At 26.6% G+C, this 27179-nt stretch overlaps 1 protein-coding gene across 2 annotated transcripts; it reads left to right on the top strand.

The window, feature by feature from the left end:
- Positions 1 to 1101: 1101 nt before the first annotated feature.
- On the top strand, positions 1102 to 27179 carry LOC107457047 (V-type proton ATPase 16 kDa proteolipid subunit c). Of its 2 annotated transcripts, XR_011638193.1 has the most exons (4): positions 1102 to 1479; positions 9382 to 9574; positions 19282 to 22489; positions 22574 to 27179. XR_011638193.1 is itself a non-coding variant. In XM_016075086.3 (3 exons), the coding sequence occupies exons 1-3, from the start codon at positions 1407 to 1409 to the stop codon at positions 19487 to 19489; spliced, it is 474 nt and encodes a 157-aa protein (XP_015930572.1). In that variant the 5' UTR covers positions 1102 to 1406; the 3' UTR covers positions 19490 to 27179. The 2 variants fall into 2 exon arrangements, 1 of the variants encoding a protein (XP_015930572.1); XM_016075086.3 differs by having other exon boundaries at positions 19282 to 27179.

Genomic DNA, 27179 nt, shown 5'->3' with positions numbered 1-27179 from the left:
CGTATAGCATTTATGTAATCATACCAGTTAGACATAAAAGACCAGTTAGTATGCCACAGACTAAATGGAAAAGTAAGGATATTATTTGGATTACTAGATTTATTAGTTTGACTAATTGGATTGTTACTATTTTTCTAATTAATTATGAATCTATTTATGCTGCAATTATCCTCAACAGTGATTCCTAAGATTTTGATAAAATTCTGACTGAGACATTTATTTGCGAAAACAAAACATGAAGTTTTTAATCAAATTGCGACTTCATGTGCCACAAGCATTTTTAAAATATGTGAACAGAGTGTTCTGTTTCCTCGTTCTTCATATAAATTGTTTAAATATTTATTAAGAATTTAATCTAAATAGTACGCAATTAATGTACTATTTAGATTAAATTCTTAATAAAGTAACCTATAATTATAGGTTAATAGTTTTATGAAAGAAAGAAAAAACATTATTTAAATTGTAAAAGTTTCATTTTCTTTAATATATTGAAGAAAATGAAACTTTTGCAATTTAAATAATGTTTTTTAGTAAATAGTCTTTTTTATTTCGGAAAGATTTGCTTGCTGGTCCTGGTCCGAATATATTATCAATTGTTTCCACTCTTTTGACAATGTCAGTAAATTCTTCTTTTAAAATGTAAAAAATTCTTCAACGACTTATTTTTCAAAGAAAAAAAAAAAAATTCAGCTCTCCCAAAATTAAATTTTCTTTTTGTACACTCCTTTCTATTTTCATTTCATTGCTATAGGGATTTACTAATTTCATCACTAGATGGCAGCTCTGCATTAAAGTACACTCTACTAAAGGCTCTGTAAGTAGTTTAGAATTGTGAAATTAAATTATCAAATTAATTAATAATAAGTAATTAACTAAGTTAATACACATTTCTAAATCGAGTTAAAAGTTTTATTAACTCTAAAAGTAAAAATACAATTTATTGTCCATTTTTTATATTTTATTATATTGTTATATTCGAAATCAGAGCTAGTACAACTAAACACTCNTACACATACTAGTACAACTAAACACTCAACAAAAAAAAAAATGGTAGTAAATTTTTTTTAAACGCCAATAATTAGATAAACAACAAAAGTAAGGTAACCCCGAAAACCGGTTTTTCGTTGCCATCGGGAAGATAGGACCTTCACTTCCTATTACGGGTTCCTTATATCTACGGCACTACAGCCCGTTTTTACTGTTTGGATCGTGTGTGTAAAAGAACGCTCTAGTTTATCAGTGTTTAATTTGTTGATATTATTATCTCTCCTGCCAAAAAGAGCTGCCATCATATGACAACATTGTTGTCTGCCATCGTAATTGTGGTTTTGTTGTTTTTTTATCCCAATCAGCTTGTACTCTTAAAAACAACTGATTTCAGATACTCTAAGTAAAGATTCATTATAATGGCTGAAGACGCTCCTATTTATGGACCTTTTTTCGGTGTCATGGGTAGTGCAGCTGCTATGATTTTTAGCGGTAATTAACATATTTTGAATTGTGCTTATATTTTTTGTTTATACAGTTCATCTGGTGCATGTGTAGTGATAAAAAATTGTTTCCAGTCTAGGGCTGCTCAGTCTGCTTTGCATAAAAGCCACATTGGAGAATAATTTAGCTATCGAGAGCCATAATTTTGTCGTAATTAGCAATAAATTGATTATTCTTTTTGTTCAATAGGAGCAGCATTAATTTGTTATATAAATTAAGACAAAAGTGCTAGTGCAGCATTGCAAGAAGGTGGAGAAGCCGGAAGAAACTTGACAATATAGAAGTTGAAATTCACCAATTCAATTGTTTAACCAAAACTTATTAATGAATCTAGTTCAAATTTAAAACAAATAAAATTTAATGCAGCTCAAAAAAGTTTAAAATTTTTTTACATTCATTTATTTGCAATGTATAACTTTCATGTTATTTATTTAAAATCTATATAGCTTATTATATTAATTTATTTTGATTTAAAATTTTTTACTATTTTAAATAAATATGTAGGCGTATATTTAGATAAATATGTTCTATTGTATCTAAGTAAATATATACACTTGTATCTAGATGAATTGAGTGTAGTCATATTATTTACAGCTAAATATTCTGTTTAAAGGTGAAATCATCTAAAAAATTAATAAAATATTACTTGGTAAAGTATTAATTCCAAAATTATCTTTTTCTTTTAATTATTTTAATTGGTCAAATTTTTATTGTTCTTCTTAGGCTAATGCACTCTAGTAATTTTTGTTTTTATTTACTATCATTTAATAACTTTTCTTTTTCTTATTTATTTAACTATAAAATAATTACTAGCTTTTCTGCCTAAATTTATAATATTAATGTATCCTAAGAAAATGTAAAGTCATCATAAAATGGAGGAAAAAATCTTAGCTTAAACATTTATAATTGGAAGCTTACAATTTTCATCGTTTAAAATAAAATTTATAAGTTAAGACATAAATTTCAGCTGAAATCTTAAAAACACTTTGAAGTTGTTAACCACTTAATCACTAAATTATATAAGCTTTATTGAAAATGAAATTTCAGTAATTTATGAATATTTACAGTAAATTTTTTTTTGTAAATTATAACAAAGCAAGGTTTGGTTTTTGATGTGACATGACAAGTCAAAAACTTTATAAATCTGACAAAGACAGTAAAAAACCTGGGGCAAATTTCGTACATTTTATTAGTAGTTACATCATATAGAATACTTGCCTTATAATTAGGGTTCAAGATTTTTTTTAAAAAAATCATCAGATTTTTTTTATTCAAATACACTTTAATTCATGATTAAAAAACTTTATAATTGTTTAATCAAAATTAAATTGTTATTAAAACTATATTATAATATTATTTTAGAAGGTCTAACTTACTAAAATAATTTTTTATTATAATACATAGCTTTGAATGCATAGCAACAATTTTGAAACAAATGCATGATTAAAATTTAAAGACTAGATGAAATAGAGAATTTAAAGAATACTTCAGGGGTCTGTCTAGTTTTTTCTGAGAGATACCTATTTTGTGAAAATTTACTCATAATTTGTGAAAATGAAAAATTATGTTAAAAAATCAACGCAAATATGGTTAAAATATTGGATTTATTGTTTCTTACGAGACACAAAAATAAAATTTTGAGAAAAAAGTATTTTGTGAAATTATTCTAACGTTTTTCCTAAAGTTGAATTTGTGAAGGTACCGCTAAACGGTAGTAAATTTGGCTTGGACAGACCCCTGTACTTTAGCTATTAAAACGAAGTTTCATTTAGCATAGGTACCATAATTTTAATTTAAAATTGTGATTTTTTTTCCGCTTGATTTTTAAAATGACAAAATAAATGTATCATATTAGATTGTGTTTATAAATGTAGTCATTCATCAAAAAATAAATAAATATTTAATCTATATATTTTTTATTAAAATATTCATTTTTATTTCTATATCAAAATAGCTAATAAATAAGTTGAGCTAAAAAATATTTTTAAAAAAGATCTATGTACTCATTGGAATTTTTTTCACAAAATTTCTTTATAGAAAATTAGATAATGTCAAAGATACTGTAAACATATTATGAGAAAAAAATACCAGTTACTAACCCTATTGCTTCAAATAGAGTTTGAAAAGGAAGAATGACACTAGATCAGGAAAAAAAAAAATACATGAATTCATCAGCTTATTTTTTTTCTCTTCCTATTTTTGTCATATTAGGGTAATTTCTATTTAATATAATCTCAAGCCTGATTAACCTGAATTGTATACATTGAATAAATTATTACTTACCTTTTATGTGTTGACATATTTGAAAAATAGCTACGTAAATATACTAAGAAATAAAACATAGTTGGTTAAATAATTTTTTATTTAAACAAATAACTAAAATTTAAATTTCAGCACTTCTTTCTAGACATTTCTGTTCCAGTTCAAAAATAATATTTGAAATTTCCATTTTTACTTGTAATTGCAATACTTTTGGAAAATTTTTTACTGTTATGGCAAAGGGGTTAAATAAAATGTTTATTTCATCCTTCTCATCTTTCTGTCCCATCAGTGATTTTAGAGCTTCAGTCCGCTCTTTTCGAGCAGACTGAAATTCTAAAAAAAATCTTTCTTTTTGGGACAACCTGCTATCCCGTTCCTTATGCTCCTGTTCTTCTTCTCCCTTTTTACCATTCTTAGAACTATTGCTGCTGGATGCATTTGAAGGTATATCTACACAGTCTCTAGTAGTTGGATCTAGATCGTAACTATATTCAGTTTGAAATTCTCTCTCTTCATTAAACTCTCGAATTTCTTCACCAGCCTGTGAATCAAATTCTTTCTGTGATTCTTCAACAAATGAGCAATTTTCAACATTAGAGATTGTCCTGCAATAAATTAATAATAGTGTTTAAAAGACACTCTTCATAATAAAGATTAATAATTATGTTTTAGAAAATAAATTAGCTTCGTAAACTACAAAAGTGCCATAGTCTCAGAATGAGGAAATAAGCATAATTTACTTCTGATGTTTTTTCTCGTATATAAAATTAGAATAATTTATATATTCCTAACTTATCTGTCTAGAAAAAATTAAAGCACTTAACACATTTTATGAAATAAATTTATTTCATAAGCTTAAATGTCTGAATAATAATAATATCTTTCATAAGTCTAAAAATATATATTTCAAATAATACTCCACCCTTATCAGATAATGTAATAAAGCTATCTTTAAACTAAATCTTAAATTTTACTCATTTCTATTAAATTAATAGAATATATAATTATTAAAACACGGGCATCAGTTGCTATATCATAGGAGTGTTTTAAAAATATTGTATGGAAATATATGCTAATAAAAATGTATGTTTATAACAGTAATACTTGTCCGGACAAGTAGTTACAAATAGCTGGAAACTTACTGATAACATGACAGAGTTTGGTTTGTCAGCATTTGTTTGAATAGTACGGTTAGTAGATTCTTTTAAATTTTTTTTTCGTGCAGCTGAAAATGCCACTATTTGTCTATTGCATGAAAAAATGTTTTCTTAAACAAAAGCTATCCTACTTAGCTTTATGTAAATTACAGTCTACAATTTTGATTAAATTAGTCTATACATCATATTATAAATAAGACTTACTCATTAATTAACAAATAGGTTCCATCTAAAAACCTTAATGAATCTAGTCTTTGAAGATCAGTGCTGCACTTTCTTTTTGCAGCTGAACCAGTTGGTAATTTTCTTTTATTTCTCGTGTAACAGTCTCTGATGGTCTTCCATTTCTTTTTTAGCATTTCCACTAAAAACAGATAGGTACAATGAAGTTTAGTGAAGAGGATTTATATAAATTAGAAATGGTGATAAACAAGCTAAAACAAATTTGAGTGTTTTACAAACTGATTGAACAAATAGTTTTAAAAAATAAACCATCTTTAAATGCTAAATTACCTACATGTACAATTGTGGGTGAAAATTTCAAGCTTATAAAACAAATTGAAAAGAATTTATAAAAAATTAAGCTACTTCTCATACACATAAAGTCACAATTTTCTAATTGCACTGGTATCTGAAAATTTGCAAATTTGTAAAAATATGATTTAACTTTTGAACACCAGTGTGCAAAGTCATATATAAATATATTAAGAGTAATTGTTTTGTCATAACGGGTGATATAATTTGTTTTGTAACTTAAAGAACAAGATAAATAAATTAAAAAATTTTCCTCCCCACTCACATACAAGTTTGCGACTATGGAAAAAGTTAACCCATTGATAAAATAAATTATTCCCTGTTTAAAAAAAAAAAAAATGGTTCAATCTTTATAAATTTATCAACAGAATTCTTAAGTCAAAGAAAATATTTCATTCTTATGATATAAATTTGAAATTGTTTTATCTGCATAAAATAATTGAATAAGTTACAATTTTAAATATATAAATAAATATTTACTAACCTGCAACTCCAAGTTCTTCCGCCATTTCCAGCCATAGATTATTTTTTATAATCGAATCTTTGTATGATTTTGTTTTTACAGTATAGAGGAGAGGTCTCTTTTTCACTTCTGAAATCAATTTTTCTTCAAAATATTCATTACATTCCGCCATATCTTCGATTTACTTTATAACGTTAACCTCAACTGCACGTGGGAATCAGAACGAAGTGGACTCGTGCGGCAGGTAACGACAAGACTTGGTGTCTGATGACATATTCTGACCATCCCCCAAATTGACCAATCAAAGGTTGATGCTCACTTGTCGCTGACGTTCGGCTGCGCTTACTGTTCTAACAAACCATTACTTCAGGTGTATCAGTTTCTTCCATGCAGCTGATACCCAGTTTGCTACTTCAGTAATCCTCAAACTTCTGTTTTTTGTGTGCATTCCCGAGACTATCCACTTCTCTCTCATGTATAGGCTATCTGCGCTCCTAGAAAGTCATGAATTTTGCTATTGAACAAAATTTGTCATGAAAGGTCATGATTTTAATTAGTATTTAAAAAAAAAATCATGAACTGTCATAGATTAAGGTCGCCAAAAAATCTCATTTTTAAAATGAAATTACCCCTGCCCCCAATTTCATGGTTGGTGTTCCAAATATCTGAATTCGTAAGAAAATCTCCACTCACAGTCATATTTTATTAAAATATATAATGTTTTTATCATGTTCCTTAAAAATTATGGTGTTCTTTCAAAAAATTAAATAAAAAACATTTCTGGAACAAACTATCTTTTAGACTTCTGTAATTTAAGAATTTTTGTTATTTTTTTTTATAAATTTAAAATTCTAGCTGAAGCAAGCAAGTCATTGGCAAATATTTTTAATTCCAAAATGAGAACAGAAAAATCGGGAGTATTTCTTTCCTTTTCGATTAACAAGGAAAGTATCTTTCGAATATAATTCTGCAGAAAAAAGAAACTAATATATTTTCTTTTGCATTTTTTTCAGTTACTTTATTGCTTCAACTTTTTCTTTACCCTGTTTTTTAAATTTAAGATCTTCAAATATGAAGATGCAGATTATAACAGTTTTGGTTATACGTATCATTTCAATTAATGTCATTATAATGCTTTTTTAAATTTATTGCTGTGTTTTTGTTGGGGAAAATAGTAACTTTGTTAAGTCATGAAAAATTCTTGGAATTAGTTAATGAAAAGTCATGAATTTGAAAATCTAAAATGTAGCAGCTATCCTCTATGTAGCCTTTGAAGTTTTTGTTTATTGTTAAGTCTAAAGGTTAGGATCTTTTGTCAAACTCTTTAGAATTGTAGTCAGGGATGCAGAACTCCACTTAGCTGGGTGGAAAAACACCTTTTATTCTATGCAATACAATACTTATCCTGTCTAGCATAAGCCTTTCTCCCGTCCAGACCTTCACATTATATAGCACTATAACATGTGATCGTCAACGTCGTTTTTATTTTGAAAATTAACATGGGTGAACTTATAGCCACTTACAGTGCATGCCCACAAATGACGCCTTCTCATTGCCTGTAGTGGCTACGGTAATCAATATTTCACTAGTTGGATGAACTGTCCTGTTGGAAATATAATCGAACGTTAATGGGACTTTGTCCATGTTTATTAATTGTGAGTCCTTGAAATTTTTTTCTGCAATTAATTTTCTCAAGAATTACAGAAATGCTGCCTTCTTCCCTTTCCATTCCCTGCTAGTTTCTGTCTGCTTCTTAGTAAATCGGAAACATCAATCCTGCTGATTTATAATACATTCTTTCAGACCAGTGTACAATGCTGCTTCTCCTTGCTCGTTTAGTTTTTGGCATGTCTTCGAGGATAGATTTTTTAGTTTTTAAATTATGCACAAATATAATAGTGATGTGAACAATGATCAATTAAGAAATGCAAATATGAATAAGAGAAGCTCTCAAAAAAATTTCCATTAGAAGAGCATAAGGACAGCCCACTTTAGAAAAAAAAGGGAGAATGATACTTATTTTAAGCAAAATACCTGAAAAGAGACCACAGGTAAGTATTGTTGGCTATACCATTATGTCAGGTGTCAAGTAGCTTGGTTGGGGGGAGGAGGAAGTAAGAGTTTGATAACATATTTATAATTTATTTACAAGAACTATATTTACAGGCATTAAGTTGTCTCATCGTTCTGCCCGTCTGACTTTCTTGGCGCGCATTTCTACCCTCTCTGTTACATCTGTGTATGCACATAATTAATACTGCCAGTCTAATCACCAATCATTTTCTTTTAAATTTAAATGAAATTAAAGCTTAGTGTTAACAGTACTAAGTTCCTAACTCCCACTACACATGGTGCGTAGAATTTTTAAAAAGTGCTGAAAGATGCTTATTTTTGATTTTAGTTTTTTAAAAGCCCCTAAAGGTGCTTTTTTCATAGGGTCTTTTTAAAAAGTGGTTAATTTTCCCTTTAAAAAAAGGAGATTTTTTTTACCATGTCAATTTCCGCCATGTATTATGCAAAAGCGTGCTTTTCGCATTTTTCATAAAGTGGTTGTAAATTAAGTCTTGTTAATTTTATCTGTAAAATGTGTTTCATCTTACAGTAAGTGAGTGATCCATGTTTCACAAGTTTTTTATTCTCTGGGTACCAAGCTTTAATCAATTCATTTTAGAGATCTTCGCTAAAATAATGTTATAATTATTTACATAAGGACATGCCATTTTTCCATAGATCCATGGAATTCCGATTTTTTTTTCTTTATTGATTTCTATCATAAATTTAACAATTCTGAAATTGCATTTAGTTGTTTCAAAAACTCCAATTCTTTTAATTTGATTAACAATTCAATGTATACAGACATTTTAGATGTAGTAAACTGAGGGTCATTCACAAATTGATTTTTTTTAAAAAAATAAATATATTATATTCAAAACTAGTGAAACAGATTAAAAATATTAAACCAAAATCGAATTTGCAAAAGAATATTAAATTTTAAAATTGTTTCATGATAAAAAATTACTCCAATTGAGATTTTAATAAGTAATGACAAAAATCTTAATTTAAAATAAGTTTACTCAAAATGTTTATAGTTTTTTATTTTATTTTATCTATTTTATTTAATATAATAATTTGTTTGAAGTTCTATTATAGTTCATAGTTTCAAAAAACTATTTTTGAAGTTTTGTTACCATACAAAAATCAGCTTTTCTTTCCAAATCTGCTGTGGCATGACTGTACGTACCTTATATTGGTTTTTACCTTTTCTTTGGCTATCTATTGTATGAAAGTTGCAATTTTTTCAATATCATATTGATCAAATAAGTTTCTTCAATTCTTTATCGAAGAAACCAATTTCTTTTGGGCAATTTATTCCACTTTTAAAGAAACCTCTAACCTTTTGTAAAACAGCTTTTAAATTTTTTAAAATTTGCATTTTTTAAATTTTAAATAATGATTTTTATGTATTTGTTACAGCCCTTGGTGCAGCATATGGTACGGCCAAATCTGGTACTGGCATCGCTGCCATGTCTATCATGAGACCAGAGCTGATTATGAAATCTATAATCCCAGTTGTTATGGCTGGTATTATTGCTATTTATGGACTAGTAGTCGCAGTATTAATAGCTAATAATATAAAATCTCCTAAAGAAGGGTATAAGTTGTACAAGTAAGTTTTAATAATTTTCTATACTTTTTGATTTGAAAATTCATTTAAAAAATAAACTGTATAGTAAATTTTTTTCATTAATTGGAAATCTGACTATTGTATGAATTGATACGAATGAGTCCAGTCACAAAATCTAGTTCCACCATAATCAAAAATCTCGTTTACAAAATTGATTTGTTATCCATTTGCGTTCGATGTTTGGCAATTTTTTTTTCTCACCAACCATCTTTGGTGAATTTTTATTGCTGCCACATGCCAAAGTTGAAATCAATCTTTTAAATTAAAAGTACATTTGTATTATCGTCATTTTTAACGACAGAAAACTTGCATCAAATACAGAGTTCATTCTCAAGGTTCAATCTAGGGAAAAATAGGATCCCTTTACAAAAACCTTTCACAAAATTCAAATTTCTAAAAACTGACCCTTTACAAAATTTTGACTCCTAAAAATGAATATTTCGCGAAATTCCAAATAATTTAAGCAGACCTTTCACAAAAATCTATACAGATCTATTATATCTTAAAATGTGTTTTATTACATCTCAAAGGTAATTTTTGTCAACATAAAAACATAAATTATTTTCTGAATCATGACAAAAATAGTCTTCTTCAACATCTATTGAAACGAAAGAAAGGCTATAATGAATATGGATCCATGACATTATCAGATAATATTCAGTATAGAATAGAAAAAATCAAAGGCGTAGTTAGATAATGTAGACGCATGTCATGCATGGATACATCCTTGAAAGTTCTTAAATTTTGCAGATACTTTTTAGATATTTGCTCGAGTTATTGTGTTTTTGTAAAATAGCGAAATTTTTGCATTTTAAGAAAAACCATAAAGTCTGCTGTCTCCTCGGAAAGTTCCGATTGTTCTTGTCTTCAACAATCCAGATTTCTTGATGCTCTCAATTAGTTAAAACATAAAGCAACTTATAAAATTCACCTTGTGATTTGCATTGAAGATGTCTAGAAATCACAATTCATACCAACAATTTTGCTGCTAATTATGTACCAGCGTCTGACGAAATTCTCTCTAGTAGTTTATGTTGATAAAATAGATCACAAGAGACATATTAACACCCTACTATTTTTGCAAACATTTTCTCCCAACAATAATATTGTTTTTTGAAATAAACTTACTGGAATTTTAAAATCTAAAATGGTTGCTGAGGAAAGAAAATTTAACTTTCATTTTATTTTTTATCGATTATCACTTTTCATGATGGATATAGCATAACCACCAGTTCTTGGCTGGCAATGAACATGTTAAAATGATTTATCACCATCGTGATCTTTGATTAATATTCATGTAATTTACAACTTCACATGTTTTTCGAATCATATTTGTTGCTATGTGTATTGAATTGATTTACAAATTGCAATTTTCAAATAAATCGCTATTTGCAAATCACAATTTATCAAATATTGCAATATGTTTCCCCTTGATTTCAAAATTGTGCATTACCATTCAAATTCATGTGATTTCAAAATCAAAAATCAAGGATTTGTATTCTCACAGTTTAAAATTTTATATCGCTATTAGTAGGCGCAAAATTTAAAAATCTAATTTCAAGATTCAAATTCACTCGACAAACAAACATCAATTTTTGGAATTATTATGTGATTTAAAAGTTAAACATTGTGTTTCACATTCACACTTTTTAAAAATTTGATATTGCTATTCAAATTCACGCAATTTAAAAGTTACACAGGAATTCATTCTAACAGATTTTTAAAATCCAATATCGCAACTTGTATTCACACGATTTTAAAATGAAACATCAAGATTCATATTCACTCAAGTTATTTTAAAAAGTTTGCAAAACTAAGTCTATGGATAAAAAGCAAAGAAAGAATGCATTTTGTATAATTCAAAACATTTAAATTCTATGTCCATACAGATAATAATTTTAGAATATTTTCATGAAGCTATCTTTTACTATTCAAGAATGATCCTTTTCTGTGTCCTAGTGATCTGTATCTAACAATCTTAATAGTTAGTTATGAAATTTAACTTTTTTTATTTCTTAAAATAATATGGTTTATAGTTTTGATGATTTTTATTCATTTATATTTTAATATGTTAACATTTCATGAAATGTCATTAAAAAGAAATAAATCTATTTCTTGTCATTTTAAAAAATTATAAAAAGAATCATTTTAGTATATTGTCAGGAATTAAGAATTATAAGTTGGGTTTTAAAAAATGGGTAAATTTATTTATTTAAATGTTATATATTTCCATTGTGACTGTTAGTTTAAATATTACAATCATAATTTATATAAATGTAATTTTTTTACAAGAAATAGAAATATGTTGAATTATTTTCACAAAATTTTCTTATGTTTTTTACAAAATTCCATAAACAGGATCCTGGCAAAAAAATCAAGAGTTTTAATATTTTATTATTTTAATAAATAGTTTAAATGAAACCAAATAAAGAAACTATTAAATTTTCTCATCAAAATTCTCCACTTTTCAGTTCAATGGAAATTTATATTTTATTAAATTAACCTAAATAAATAATTTTTAAATGTTTAAACATAGCTTTCCTGCAAATATATGTAAAAAAATAATTGATGTGAGCGAAAAGCTCTAAAAATGCTTAACATTTCACATCATCAAATTAATTTTCTGAGTGTTAACGATTATATTAGTTAAATAATGTAATTAGTTTAAATAAAAAGTTAGAGAAACTAACTTTTTAATCTCGTTAAAGACACATCATGCTTGTGAAAAAAACGAGCATAAATCTAAAGATGTACTTGCCTGTTTCATTTACTTTTCAGTTCATGTGTAGAATTTTTTATATTTTTTACTATCAGTAAAAACAAATTTGCATTCTATTATGACTAAACTCATTTTTTTAAAATTTTCAAAATAAATTTGTTCAGGGTGCTTAGCATTTTCAATTTTTTTTTTAAAAGCCCTTAAAGTTGCTTTCTTCATTATTTTTTTTTTTTTTTAAAGTGCTTTATTTTCCCTTTTTCAGAATGAGATTTTTCCTTTACTATGTTGATTTTCGCTTCGAATTATGCAAAAAAACAGTTCACATTGTTCTATTCAGCGTTTTCACAATTAATTCAACCCCAATCTATTTCGGCGTATTGTCAGTCCGCAGCGTACGAAAACGCCATTCGTTTTTACATAATTCAAAATTTCATGATTTTTGACAAACAATGCCAAAAAAATTTATACCATAATTTTTACAGTAATATTTTTTTATTAAAGTGATTCAGTCGTTTTACGGTAATTGTTACTGTAAAAATTTGAGTATATCATATTTTTTGTTCCGTAACAAGTTCCGGTAAAAATGCATACTACAATGAAAAGTAACGGAACCTGAGTGTCGATACTTTTTATCTTAATTTGAACCAAAAAGTTAGTTCATTAAGATATGACCTATACTTTTTATCTTAATGAACCAACCTTAATTTGAAAAAAAAAGTGTAATTAAAATATTGTGTGATCATTTAATTGCATAACTTTTTATTTAGATGTAATAAGCTGTGTATAGTAAGAAAAAAATGATGATTAAAACAAGATAAAACTGTCAATTGTCAAAAACTTTCCAACCCTGCCTAACTATGATATTTTTTTAAGGTGCTTAAAAATATTTTCTGAGTAGTTAAAAGGTGATTATTTTTTGTTGAATAATTTGGTTATGCACCCTGTTGTTGTATTCAAAGCAATTCTAATAAGAAACACTCAGAGTTCACCAGGGTTAAATTACTTGGTTTAGATCATAATAAAAATCGCAATTTGAACCTTTTGATTTTTTTTTTCAATCATTGATTTAAATCATCTGTGATTTTTTAAAAGCCATTAATTAAAAAGATTTAATTGTTTTACAAAAAATTATTAATTTAATCATAAAAATTATGTTTATACAATGTAATTAATAAATACATTATTTTGGGTCCGATTTTTTTAAGTCTGATTTCAGTGATAATGATGGTATTTTATTAAGAAATAAGGAAAGGGATATGCATGTAAATTATCTTCACCTTCATATCCCTTTAATTATTTTATGAAAAAAAAAAAAAATTTTTTTTAAAAAAATCCATTTGAAAAGATTTTATTAAACTAATTATAAGCATAAATTATTTTTAAAACATATAATAATAAAAACATTTTTATGTTGTGATTTTTTTTAAAGTTCGATTTCATTGATAATGAAGGTTTTCACTAAGAAGTAGCATGCAAATTTTTATATCTACATGCATGTCCCTTTCATTATTTTATTAAAAATACATTGATATAAATCAACAGTGATTTTTTTTTAAAAAAAAATCATTAATTTAAATAAGCTGATTTTTAAAAAATTTCTTACTTTAAGTATAAAATATCTTTATACTATGTAATTTGCATAAACATTATTTAGGGTATGATTTTTTAGAGTCCTATTTCGTGAATAAGGTTATTTACTAAATAATAAAGGGGATATATAAGTTAATTATTATATTTTAAAAGAGATTAAAAATAAAAGTAAAAAAATGAACTAAAGGTGAATAAAAGTGGCATTAAACTTTTTTGTTATGATTTTCCATTAAATGTGTGTAAAATAGTTTTTGGGGCGAGAAACATATTTCAATTATACCTATTAAGTTTAATGCTTATTAGAATGCAGTTGGTATATGTAGCTCACATATATCAGGACTTGTTCTTTTTAAAATAGTTTTTTTTTCCAATAATTTTTTTTTATTATTTAAACTAATTTAGTTTTCATTGTTATATAATTAACAAATAGTATACCAATCTTTAGTTGGTCTTGAAATATTTAATTTATTCAATGGTTAATTTTTAACAATTAAATAATAATTTTAACCATCTTAGTATAATAAGAAATATTAGCTATTTTAGCTGTTGTTTGGTTTTTAAATAATCTGAAATATTATTGAAACATTGTATTTGATGCTTTGATTTGTAAATGTTGAAAAAACTGATTTAAATAAAACTTAAAAAAAAAAGAAAATCAGACTTAAATCAAAAAAATCCTTTTTTCCCCCCAATAATTCACGATTTTTTCCAACCCTGGAATTTATCTACAATATTTAGATTGTCTTTCATTTTATTTAATGCTGCATTATGTTAATAAGCAAAGTGCTGGCCTTGTAGTGGAATAAAGAAAAAACCAGGAAATTTTTTAGTACGATATAAAACCAGGACATTTTTTAGTACAAAATATTTGTTCCAGTTTATTTACAAACAACAAATTAAAAAAAGTATAATTTGCATTAAAAAATATTTTAAATGGGGTTTCAATAATTTTTAAACGAAAGCACTGTGAATATGCATTTTAGCATTTGTATTCAAAAGTGCTTTTCTGTATGAACTATTAATTTAAAAAAAAAAAATTGGATCAAAAATTCAAATCTTTTGATTATTCAAACTGATTATTTTAGGAAATGTATTAGTAATCATAGAAAATGTGATGTTTTGAACACACACAAATCAGAAATATCTGGAAGAAAGGCTAAAAATAAAGGACAAATAACAGCAAAATAATTTTTATAAGGAAACTCAGAAATTTCATGACAACTACAAACTCTGATATTAGTAAACTTAAACACTATTATGTCAAAATAAATGGGGGAGGAAAAAAAGCATTGTATACTTTTTAAAGCTTTAATAGGAAATAATGGTTAATATGAAATGTATTGCCTGAAATATTTTAAAATTTGTATTGATTCAATGGATTTAAAAAAAAAAAAGAAATGTACCTTTCATAATGAAATATTAATATTATAAATTCATAGATGCCAACTCTATCGATTTTCCAGTAGACTACTGGATTTTGCCAGTATCGCCTGGTCTACTGGTTTAATTGAAATTCTCCTGATTTTTGAGCATTTTAGAAAATTCCCTTAAACTGGGTATGTTTCCTGAAGAAAAAAAACAATATTGAAATAGAATTTTTGTACAGATAATTGCTTGGTAGCTTGGATATTTAAGTAAGTATTACTAATACATAATGAAGCGAACCTCATTTTTAGAAATCAGTTCAAAACTTTTTTTGTTCTAAAATATTCAGTTTATTTTTATTCAAAACTGTTTTTAAATTAATTGAAAAAATCTTCAAACTGTCTTTGATAAATTAAATGCCTATTAATATTCGAAATTATGAGTAAACATATTGCGTAATGTTTAAAGTATGTTTAATGTCAGTCATAATTGGAAATTGCAGTTTTTCTATTTGGGTGAGTATAAAAATCTCTAAAATTCCCTTTGGGTAAAATATTTAATACATTACGCAACGATTATCATGAAATTTATACTATTTCGTAAAATCTATTGGGTTTTTTTCCTATCCATGTTGGCAGCTATGTAAATTGTATTCAGCTAAATTTTATAATAGATAATTATATTTTGATAGGAATATTTTAATCCATTCAAAAACAAGGTATACATGAATTGGTTTTACTTCCAATCTTTTCTCTTTTTTTCCGGAATATAAATAGCCATGTAATTGAAAACACATTATTTTAATATTTTAATTGGAACATGAATTCCTTTACGGGGTGAGTAGCATTTTTAATAGGTGCTTATTTTTTATTTACAATTTTTAAAAGCTCTTTAGTTCATTTTTTAATCAGAAATTCACTAAATTTATTCAGTTTGGAAAAAGTGCTTAATTTTCTATCTTTTAAAAAGAATTTTTTCATTGCCTCATGGATTGTCGTTCTAAATTACAAAAAATGCTGTCGTTCTAAATTACAAAAAATGCATGATTTTCACTATTTTCTCTGCAATATTTATCAGAAACTAGTTATTTTATCATGATTATGTAAGGTTTTTGAAAATGCTTTTGAATTTTATTGATTTTATGTTTATAAATTAAGAACTTGAAATGATAGAAAAAAATAATTTTTATTGCTGCACAAATCCTAATTATGATTTCATTTTGGAAAGTGATTAAAAAGTTTTTTGAGTGCTTAAAAAGTACTTAAAAGGTGCTTATTTTTTGTTGAAAAATCTGACTGTGCAGCCTATTTTACTATACATGCAGCTAATTCTATGGTATTTCTAAGGTAAGGTTATAAGATGACTCTAAATTAATTTATGATGAGTGATTAAATATCAGTTGTGACATATCATCTGTAATTCAAAAAATACATAATGAATTTAAAGTCTTGCAATGAAATTTTTTAATTATGTAATGTACAACTCATGATTTGAGATTTATAAATTACAAACAACAATGCCTATTTTTCAAATCTTATATAAATCTTGATGTGTTTAAAATAAAAATTTAATAGCAATAATTTATTTCTTTAATAAATTTATTTTGCGATATACCCTATGTGCAGTTGCAAAAGAAATATGATAATAGAAATTCAAATGTAATAACAATGAAAAAGTTTCTTATTTAATTCTATTGTGGTGGTTGGTTGTGTTCAGGAGATGAATTGATAGAGTTTTGCATTAATTTAGTATTTATTTACATTTAAAGTATTAAGTATAAAGAAGAGTAATCTAAACGAGCCTAGAGCCTCATGCTACAGTGACAGTTAGGATTCTTCTGGCGGATGAGAAGTAAGAGATAAAGTTATTGATCGTAACTGTCTCGGTTACGATTTAGTTGAGTCGCTGCACTATCAATATAATATTGTTTATGCTTTCAAAACTAAGGTAAACTATGTGGTATCAAGCTATTGTGGCAATTGGGTTATAAAGAAATAAGAATTTTAGTTGAAAAATAATAAGTAAATGAATGTAAACCCTAGCAAAATTTTTTCCTTGACCCCAGTTGGGTGCAAAATTGGCTCAATATGAGTCCTATATGAACATGCACCAATCAACCAATATTGGGATGTCTAGATTTTTTGATATTGGTCTTATTTAGGGCCAATATCGTCCTATATATTACCAATATAGGGCTTATACTGATGAATAATGAATATAAAATATCATTTGAATCTAGCAGTTCTATATAGGGCCGATATTGTTCGTACAGTGGCTGTAAAATATCGTGAGAATCAGACAATTCTATATAGGGCCAATATCCTTATTGAGCCAAGATTCGTGAATCCATTGAGGGCCCAAGTTATTTTGCTGTTAGGGAAGAGTAAAATCATGTTTCATTTTTAATGTATTCTATCAACTGGTCATGTAAAGTTGCTCACTGTAGCCATTGTGAACATACTGAAATAGAAAGCTTACATTGACAAAATAAACCAAACTAGAGAATTACAGTTAATAAACATTATTTACAAAATGTTGATGTTTGTTGATCTTCCCAAGTTAGGGTGTGAGAAGGTATTGTACTGTGAAATTAGAGTGAAATCATCTACAGGGACTTCGATTGTTCTATAATGTACTTCGTAATTTTGAGCACCTTCTGAGTTAGAGTTTATAAGTAGAAGAATCGTTTTGTTTATCTTTTTAGAAAATGTATTTTAAAAATGAATTTGTGCTTTGTTGAGCTTAAAAAGAACTGCAATTAAACAATTTTTGAAAAGAAACAATTATATTTATTTTAATATTTTTTTAACTCTTTCACTTTTCAATTTTTATCGAGATGAAAATTGCTTTTTACATTTATTTTCTTAGGGGAAAAATAATTAAAGAAAATTTTTGAATTTCTATCAGAAGCAATGTTGTACCTTACAAGCAACATCAGACGAATTCTCACCAAAGAAAAGACTTTTCTTATTTGAATTTATGATGTAGAGATTTTCTTAATATACGTCATATTATAAATAGGAAAAAATCAGCTATACGCATTATTTTTAATTTAAAAAGGGGTTAGTATATGCATCTGCATATGTTGAAAATTTATCTAAACACTTGTTTAATAATTAATGAGCAGGAAAAATAGACTTGCAGAGATAGTTAAACAGGGTTGCCACTCCACAGGGAGAACAGGGAAAACCTGGATTTAAAAATCACCTGAAATAACAGGGAAAATGCAGGGAATTTTGAGTTTTTCTTTAGAAACTGGGAAAATACAGAGAATTTTGTTTCTTATTTTCGTCTTTTTAAAGATGGTAACCACTCAAAGGAATATTTAAGGATGATATTTCAGCTTTATTAAACTAGTTCACTCACTATAGCATTATTTGTTTTAAGTATGTTCAACGATTCCTTTTTTCCTTAAGTTTTTTCGGCAATTATAACTAGTATAGTTAGCCCAATATAGCTCATAAAAGAGCACAGTGATTATGTTTTTCCTCTTAATATATTGTGTATAATATGTACAGGGAAAACATAGGGAATTTCTTTTCCAGATTTGAGTGGCAACCCTGTTAAATGAAAGCGGTGTTGTAATGTTAAAGTATTTATGGCAAACATAATTAAAAATTGATTTGGGGTTTTAGGATTGAAATATTTAGTTTTGGCTATGCTTGATAACAAGAATTTTAATTCATTTTTTATTACAAGAACTACAAAGTTATTAAGAATTAATCGTAGGACATATAAATAAAATATCTGAGGACGTACTGCCTATTCAGAAACAGGATCTTTAGTGCAGAAAACTCTAAATAGTATTAAAAATATAATTTTAATTTTGACTTTTATCAGTGATATATTTTTCTATTTTCTGTTTGATTAAAATTTTTGTGAGGCAGATTTAAAACAATAAATCTGAAATAGTTTTCAGAACGTAAATTGATGTGTGCATACCTCTTTTCGAACTTTTCCCCAAAAAATATTTCTGATGCCCAAGTGTTTACTTCATTAAATATATTTCTTTTAGTGGATTTCTTCACTTTGGTGCTGGTCTATCTGTAGGCCTGAGTGGTTTGGCAGCAGGATTTGCTATTGGAATTGTGGGAGATGCTGGTGTTAGGGGGACTGCTCAGCAGCCTAGACTCTTTGTTGGAATGATTCTTATTCTTATTTTTGCAGAAGTGTTAGGATTGTATGGACTTATTGTCGCTCTAATACTCACTACTAAGCTTTAATTATTTTAGAAATTCAATTTAATGTTCCCATATTGATAATCAAAATTTTGTTCAAAATTAGTTTTCTTTGATCATTTATATCAGGTAGGTAAAAAAGTTTCTTCCAGATCAAAAATATGTTAAAAGAAGTGGACTGAAACTTGTTCATTATGTTTTTATAATTACGGAAATTGTCCTAAAAGCTTTTTTTATTATATGAAATAATACAGTTTTGCTAATATGTGATTAATTAAAATTGTGCTAAGATAAGTTTGTTTGTAAAATTGTTGCGCTAAGATAAGTTTTGTTCAATATTAGCTGATACCTAATGATCATAATAAATTTTAATATGAAGAAAAGCCATAGTTTCTTAAAAATAAATAGCATTAGTGAACTTATTTTATAAGTTAAAATATAAATCACATAAAAGAAGAAATAATAATTCAACATACTTAATAGTCTTTTTGTGCAACTTCATAACTCATGTTAGTCAGATTTTAAGAGTTCAAAGTGTAGCCTTGTTTTCAATAGCGTAGATCTGTTATTGAGCTTAATTTTTTTACATTTATATACAAATATGACATTTATCTAACATATTTTATTGTATTTGGGTGTATAAGCAGACTGCAGTTTTTATCTGTGTTGTTACTAAGACATATACTTAAGATTTATGCTTTGTGTTCTTGTATAACAATTGTGATCTAATATTATAATGAATGAAAATAAAAGGCAAAACTATGAAAAAAAGTTGAGCATTTTAGTATGGGAGGGTCTTGTACATTAGGAATTTTTTTTTCTCTCTCTCACACAAATTATTGAAGATAGGCGATATAATATATTGTAAATATAGTATATATAAAAAAAGCATTATTTTAAATTTGTAGCTGTAGTGTATCTACCACTACAAAATTACAATTTCAATTCACTAGTATATAAGACATGTTAACTCGTTTCTATGTCCGGGTACCTTTTCATAGAATAAGGTTGACATTGTCAATAACTACGATCCCCACAGTAGCCAATTGAGTAAATTTTTAAGTTAGGTCAGAATGTGACCATTCTTGCTACTGTTATATATTTAAAGCTTTAAGTTAATTGATTTTTTTTCCTCATTTTCATTGGCTTCATATTTAAAAAAAAATGGTATCAAAATATGGGGTATACTGGAAGAAACTTTTTCACAAGCGTAATATTTTGTACTTTCTTGCATATCTTGAAAAATGGGTGTTATTTCAGATCAAGTACACTAAGGTATTTCTTTCTGAACTTATTATGGATAGTAATAAATGTGTTGTTCAGTTGCAAAACTGGCTTTCTCCAATTCATAAAATTTTCAGGGAAAGCTCATTTTCTGTAACACTTAAGCAAAATGAGATGGTTCCCAAACTCTTTGGTTTAACACTAGTCATAGCAACACTTAATCTATACCTATTTCTACCATAGCTGGTCAAATAACTGGACTTTTTGTTTCTTGATTGAATGAGGAAATATGGATGTTAGGAAGGAAGCAAACTAAAAAAACTCTATTATAATTAACAAAATTGTGTATTGCCAATTTTTATGTATTACAAACACAAAAAATAAGAATTTTTAGTTCATTGCTCAATGCATTTTTTACATACACGGTTTCCGTTGTACATTTTCCACAAACATATTTCTTTTAATTATTATTATTTTTATAATTCTTATAATTATAAGAATATGTAAGAATTATAATTATTATTCTTATTATTATTTCTTCTAAGAACTTGAGCTGTCTTGATTGTTTCTCAATTTTTCTTGGTAAAAACTAACAGTTAGTTAAAAATGAAGTAAAGCGATCAAAATAAAATATAACCTACTTACCAAAACATATAGTTTTTGTCAATTTTCTTACACAAAAATACCAATCTAAAATGTAGGTACTTTCTTGAAATTTGAATTCACAGTTATTCTGATTGAACTAACTATGCGACAGTCTTTGCAGAAATGTGCAACTAATCTAATGCAATACATTGAGCATGCATTTCATCAAAATTTCTGATCCGATAACCTTATAAAGCAATAAATTGTTCTTCCAGTCAAATAACCGGTTGTGGTAGAAATAGGTATACGACTAGTATTATTCAAAAAAAAAAAAAAAATTATTTAAAAATAATAATAGAATAACTGTATAAAATTGTTAGAAAAGTCATGAAGTCAAATGTGCAAAACCGATAAGATAAGTAAATTTTCAATGCAAAAGTTCTTAAATGGTCATTTGACCGGTTGTGGTATGTTTAGTGCAAAGAGGCAATAAGACAGTGTGTTTTAAAAACTCAATATAAATAGGAAGAATTTTATTCAATTTTTTAATTTTTAATTTGATGGGTTTCACTACTTTTTAAGTTGGCAGTTTTGCTACAAAACAAACTTAAATTTCATGAAATTTAATGGAAATACTGGATTTTTTTTAAATTGCAAATCGACAAAAATGTTTAGTTCGACTAAATTGTATTGACCAAAAATTAAAATTGTTTAAACAATTTTTTTTATTACTTTTATGTTAGAAATCTAGAACTTTAGATCAATGACTAATAAAAAATAATTTTTGAAATCACAGAATAATTAAGAACTGGCTTGAAAATCATACAACTCATGATATAAAATGAAGTGACTCATAAGTTATAAAATGTTATGATTTAAAAAAAATCAGACTCTTGTGATGATTTAATTTTTAAAATAACATAACATAAAAGCATAACATAACATTACATAATATAATACCGTGTAACTAAAATATCAGCTGGTTATGAGCAAATAATATTATGATGTTTTCAAATAATATCCAACTAATAACCCCTGAAATTTTGATTTAAATGAAAATTTAGACCCAAAACTAAAAGAAAACAAGGTCAACTGCTCACATATTTTTTTTTAATCTTCTAGGATAACTTTTCTCGATTTAATAGAGGGCACTGCCTCTACAAAAATTCTTCATAGAAGAAATAAAATAAATAAATAACAGGAAACTTAATTAGAAACATATATTTGCAGTCACAGGCAAAGCCTCTACAAAAATTCTTCATAGAAGAAATAAAATAAATAACAGGAAACTTAATTAGAAACATATATTTGCAGTCACAGGCAAAGACACAAAAACCCTAAACAAGGAATAACTGAACTCTGGACCAAAAGTGACACTTGGCTAATATTTCAACTCACCATTTGTAGGATTTGGCCAGTTTTGCACTAACGTGCAATTTCCTATCGCATTTATAATGTGGATTTGATTAAATTCTCCGTGGTTTTCTATATTTGATGGAAAAGTTTACTCAGAACTTAAAAACTAGAAAGGAAAAAAAATTTGAAGATATAGCTGGTTTTGCAACTGAGCAACACATAATCAATTTATGTTTTTCTACTTTACAACTGGAATAAAGTTTAAAAGTTAAACTATTGTTTATTAAACATTAACAGTGTTGTCTTTATTGTTAAAATATCCTATTGTCCTAAAATGCCTGTTAAAGTTTTTTATGTAAAATTTTTTTATCGAAAATCTAATTATTTTTGCTTTCTTAAGTGTTAACAATGTGACGGAATATACTGTTTAAAATATGTTTTTAATAAAATAAAAAATTTATGAAACTTTTTGTCAACATGCTTAATTATATATATACTAATAATAACAGCAATAATAATAATAAAATTGGCATTCTAGAAGATTTGTAAATCATTTTGAATTATGAAGTACATGATTACATCTTATTGTTTCACTGTTTCATTTAATCATATCTCAATTATATTTATATCTCAAATTATATTCATCATTCCCTTAGGTTAAAAAAAAAGAAAAAAAATTTTACATTTATTTTGTTTTCGTTTGTAATTAAAAGGCTACTTTTGATATCTTATTTTTAAATCTGTATACACAACTAAACTTTTAAAAAATATTTTGTTGATAATTTAGAATGTTATTATATTCGTTTATTCATTGTTATTTTATTAAATCTATATTCTATACGAGAATTATTCTATATTCTTTTATTAATTATAGATTATAGAAACATGTGTGTTTGTCTCTTCTCTACTAATTTCTAAAATGAATACTGATGATATGTCTGACCATTATTACTACCTTTGCTAAAATGTTATTTATTAATCTGAAGATACAGTAGAGAACCATTTATCCGGTATCCAGATAACCGGAAAAATTTTTGATCGGTTTTCCCGCCATTTTAAACTAGAACGATTATGAAAAAAAGCGGAAATTGAACTCATCCTTGAAGTTGCGTAGAGGAAAATGTAGGGAAGGGGAGAATTTTTTTCCCTGTTTACCCAGAGAAACGTCATTTGCTCTGTGACCTTGAAGGCAGGGAAGGGAGGAATGTTTTATTTTCTCCTTCAGGCCGTCAATCAAGCTCAAGGGTGTGGCATGCTGATTTAGTTTTCTGTTAGATTTAAGTGGGTGGTGGGGAAAATGCATTGCATGCATATCAGTGAATAGAAGATGAAAGAGAAAAATATAAGGTAGAGTCCCGATTATCCGAGTTAATGGGGACCGCAACAAACTCGGATAACTGAAAAACTCGGTTAAAGCGAAGAGTATAAAAACGGAAAGAAAAAGAGAAGGTATAAATGTAATATATTTAAGAAATACAAAATGTATAAGAGTATACCAAATACAATTTATATTATAATTAAAAAGCTTACTTAAAAACATTTAAAAACCATACTTTGCGAGAATAAAATAGTTTTTACTTAAAAAAAGTCCTTAATCGTTTTTCGTTCTACGTAACTTTGGCGCTTTTCTGTAGTAATGTTTCGCCTTTTTTAGGGATAACAGGAAGGCTGGTGTTGCCTCTTTTTATTGTTCTATATATTCAATATTACATTCGATAGCTTTTAGTCCATCTGTATGAGAGATTTTTATATGTTGATTTTAATAATCACATCATCTCCTCTAGATTCATTATCATTATTGACGATATTAACGATAATTTCATTAGATCAAGTTGTTGGATTTTGTTTTTCGGAGTGTTTGGAAGATAAAATTCAGATTTATTTTTCAGCGGTTTTTTCAAAAATAAACTAGAACAAAAAAAAAATCCTTGAAATATTTGATAGCTCGGTTAAAGCGGAAACTCGGATAACCAGGGCTCAGATAATCGGGACTCTACTGTATTTATCTATTTGACATCGATTAATAAAAATAAAATCTTTTTCTTCTGAATAAATTCTTTGGAAGTGCGGTATCATTTGCAAGTTTTTATTGATGTGGAATCACATCTGCTGTAATTAAATATCGTGTTTTTATCAGCAAAAAAAATAAAATAAAAGGAGAATTGTTTATTAATTTAAACATAGGATTATTTTATGAATCAGATTGCAGTTTTGTTTTTCTGATTCCACTACGTTTGATATTTTTTTCTTTTCACGATAAATTTCGCACTTGATAAGTTAATTCTTTTTATTCATAAATTTTATCATTAGGTTTGTTTTTTTTTAAAATTCCGTTCATCTTGCCTTGTTCCGGGTTTCAATATTTATGCTAGTGCTTTTTTTAACTATCATTTCGGTTCGATAATTTTCAATTGTTTTTATTTAGATTAATAAGTTTTCCTTTTATTTTATCCTTTCCCCCATATAATTAGGTATGAAATATATTGCGTTATTTAACCATTGGTTTTGTTTATATTAGTTATTTTAGGAATTGTAATTATATTTTTAAAAAATAAATACGAGAATTTTGTATTTTTTAAACTTGTTTTTCTTGTCTAAACTTGCAAATTTTTTTATTCTTTTAAATGTTATTTTTCTACCATTTTTTTCTTTTTAAAGTTAGGAGTACCTTTCTTTTTTCTCTTATTTTATGTATTACACTTTTTCCTTGTAATTCGGGTTCGATAAAACATCGATTAACGACACTTTTTGGTCAATCCAGAAAACCGGGAAATTCAGACCTCCGGGAAATTCAGACATCCGGGATAGTGATGTTCCCGAGCATCCCGGATAATTGGTTCTCTACTGTATTATCTATATATAATATCTATTTATTTCTTAAAATTTGTTTGTAGAAAATCAGTGTATTTTGTTTTAAACTTGTGCTAAAAACTGGAAATTGTCATGCTACATACAAAAGTATTATTTTTTTCTCAACATTTGATAGTTCATAAAAAATGAATATGAAACCGAAGGAATTCATTTTAATGGATATGGACAGTGGACCAAAAAAAAAAAGGGATGAATAACTTTTGATCTAATGATTGGATCTTCACACACCAGGACTCAGTTAATGGGTTGACCTCAAAAATGCTAATTAATTACTGTGTACTTCAAAGTTTGGACCAGTAATGTTAAATTTTACTTTTTGCATATTTCTCCATATCTTAAGAACTTTTTTAAATAATTGAAAAATTTTTGCACTCAATTAAAAAAAAATTATTTAAAGATAATTCTATGCCAAAAGCAAATTTCAGTAAGTATTTATTATTTTTGTATTTAATAATTGGAGAAATAAAATTTTTATGGTAAGGTATAAAATTTTTTACAGAAGTATTTAATTTTACATGGCAAAATGAAAAGTTTGAGTGAAATCGGTTGAGTATTTCCTGAGAAATCGAATTTTAAAGAAGTAGTAATTTAAAATTTGATTTCTCAGAAACAATTCAACCTATTTTTCTCAAGTTTTGTATTTTGCCATTTAAAAGTATATTTTTTAAAAGGATGTAAAAAACTGTATACCTTATATTACAAATTTTTTATCTGCTATTAAATAAAATGATAAATAATAAATATTTGCCGAAATGTATTTTTTTAGTGGAAATTGACCTAGGGTTAACAAATTTTATAATAGTGTGGAAAAAATTTTCTTAAGAAGTTCTCAAAATATGGCGAAACATGTAAAATTAACAATAAGCAGTCCAAACTTTACACTGCTCTCATGTCCAAACTATGGGGACCATATTTCCCAGATTGCGGCTAACTACTATATTTTGGGAGTCAGAAATCCGAACCTGTCGAAAACAATGTATGTTTATTCAGAGAAAGTACGTTTTTTTTGTCTGATTTCATAACTTAAAATATCATCTGTGCAAATTAATTAGCATATTTGAGGTCACTCCCTCTAACCATTGATTGACTCTTAAAACGTGATGATCTGATCATTAGATCAAAAGTTGTTCAGGGTGATAAATTTTTTGACACACTGTCCACTACATTTTATTAAATTACTGGTATAAAAGTGTTTGCACCTCATATTAGAAAACTGTTATTGCGAGTGGTATAAGATTAGTCGTTTCTTTGATTTTTAAACTCATTGTTATCAAGGCCTTGGTCTAAAGGAGTTAGAAAGAAACTTTAGATCTATCTTAAATCACTGGCAACTATATTTGAAAAGAAAGGTTTGAATGTTAATTTATCAATATCACAAATGTATACATTTTAGCATAGATTATGCCCATTGTTTATTATCTGTTTTTGCCTGACTTTTACCTTAAAAATAGATCTTATTTTTGTTTTTTATTAGCTTGAAAAGATTTAAAAAATGTATGTTTTTAAATTATTAAACATTCCACTTGTATTGTTTATCGAGGTAAAAATATAGAATCTTCAAATTAGTCCGTTTTTTTAACTTTCTATTTTTTGTAATTGTGTTACAAATCTTTTTGATGACTAAAATGAAAAGTAATAAAAACCATTGAATACTCCACAAACAATGTATTTATTTCAATAAAAGGATATTTTAAATGTT

The sequence above is a fragment of the Parasteatoda tepidariorum genome, chromosome X1 (genome assembly GCF_043381705.1).
Source record: "Parasteatoda tepidariorum isolate YZ-2023 chromosome X1, CAS_Ptep_4.0, whole genome shotgun sequence".
Taxonomy (NCBI): Eukaryota; Metazoa; Arthropoda; class Arachnida; order Araneae; family Theridiidae; genus Parasteatoda; species Parasteatoda tepidariorum.
This window is presented reverse-complemented; position numbering and strand designations above follow the sequence as displayed.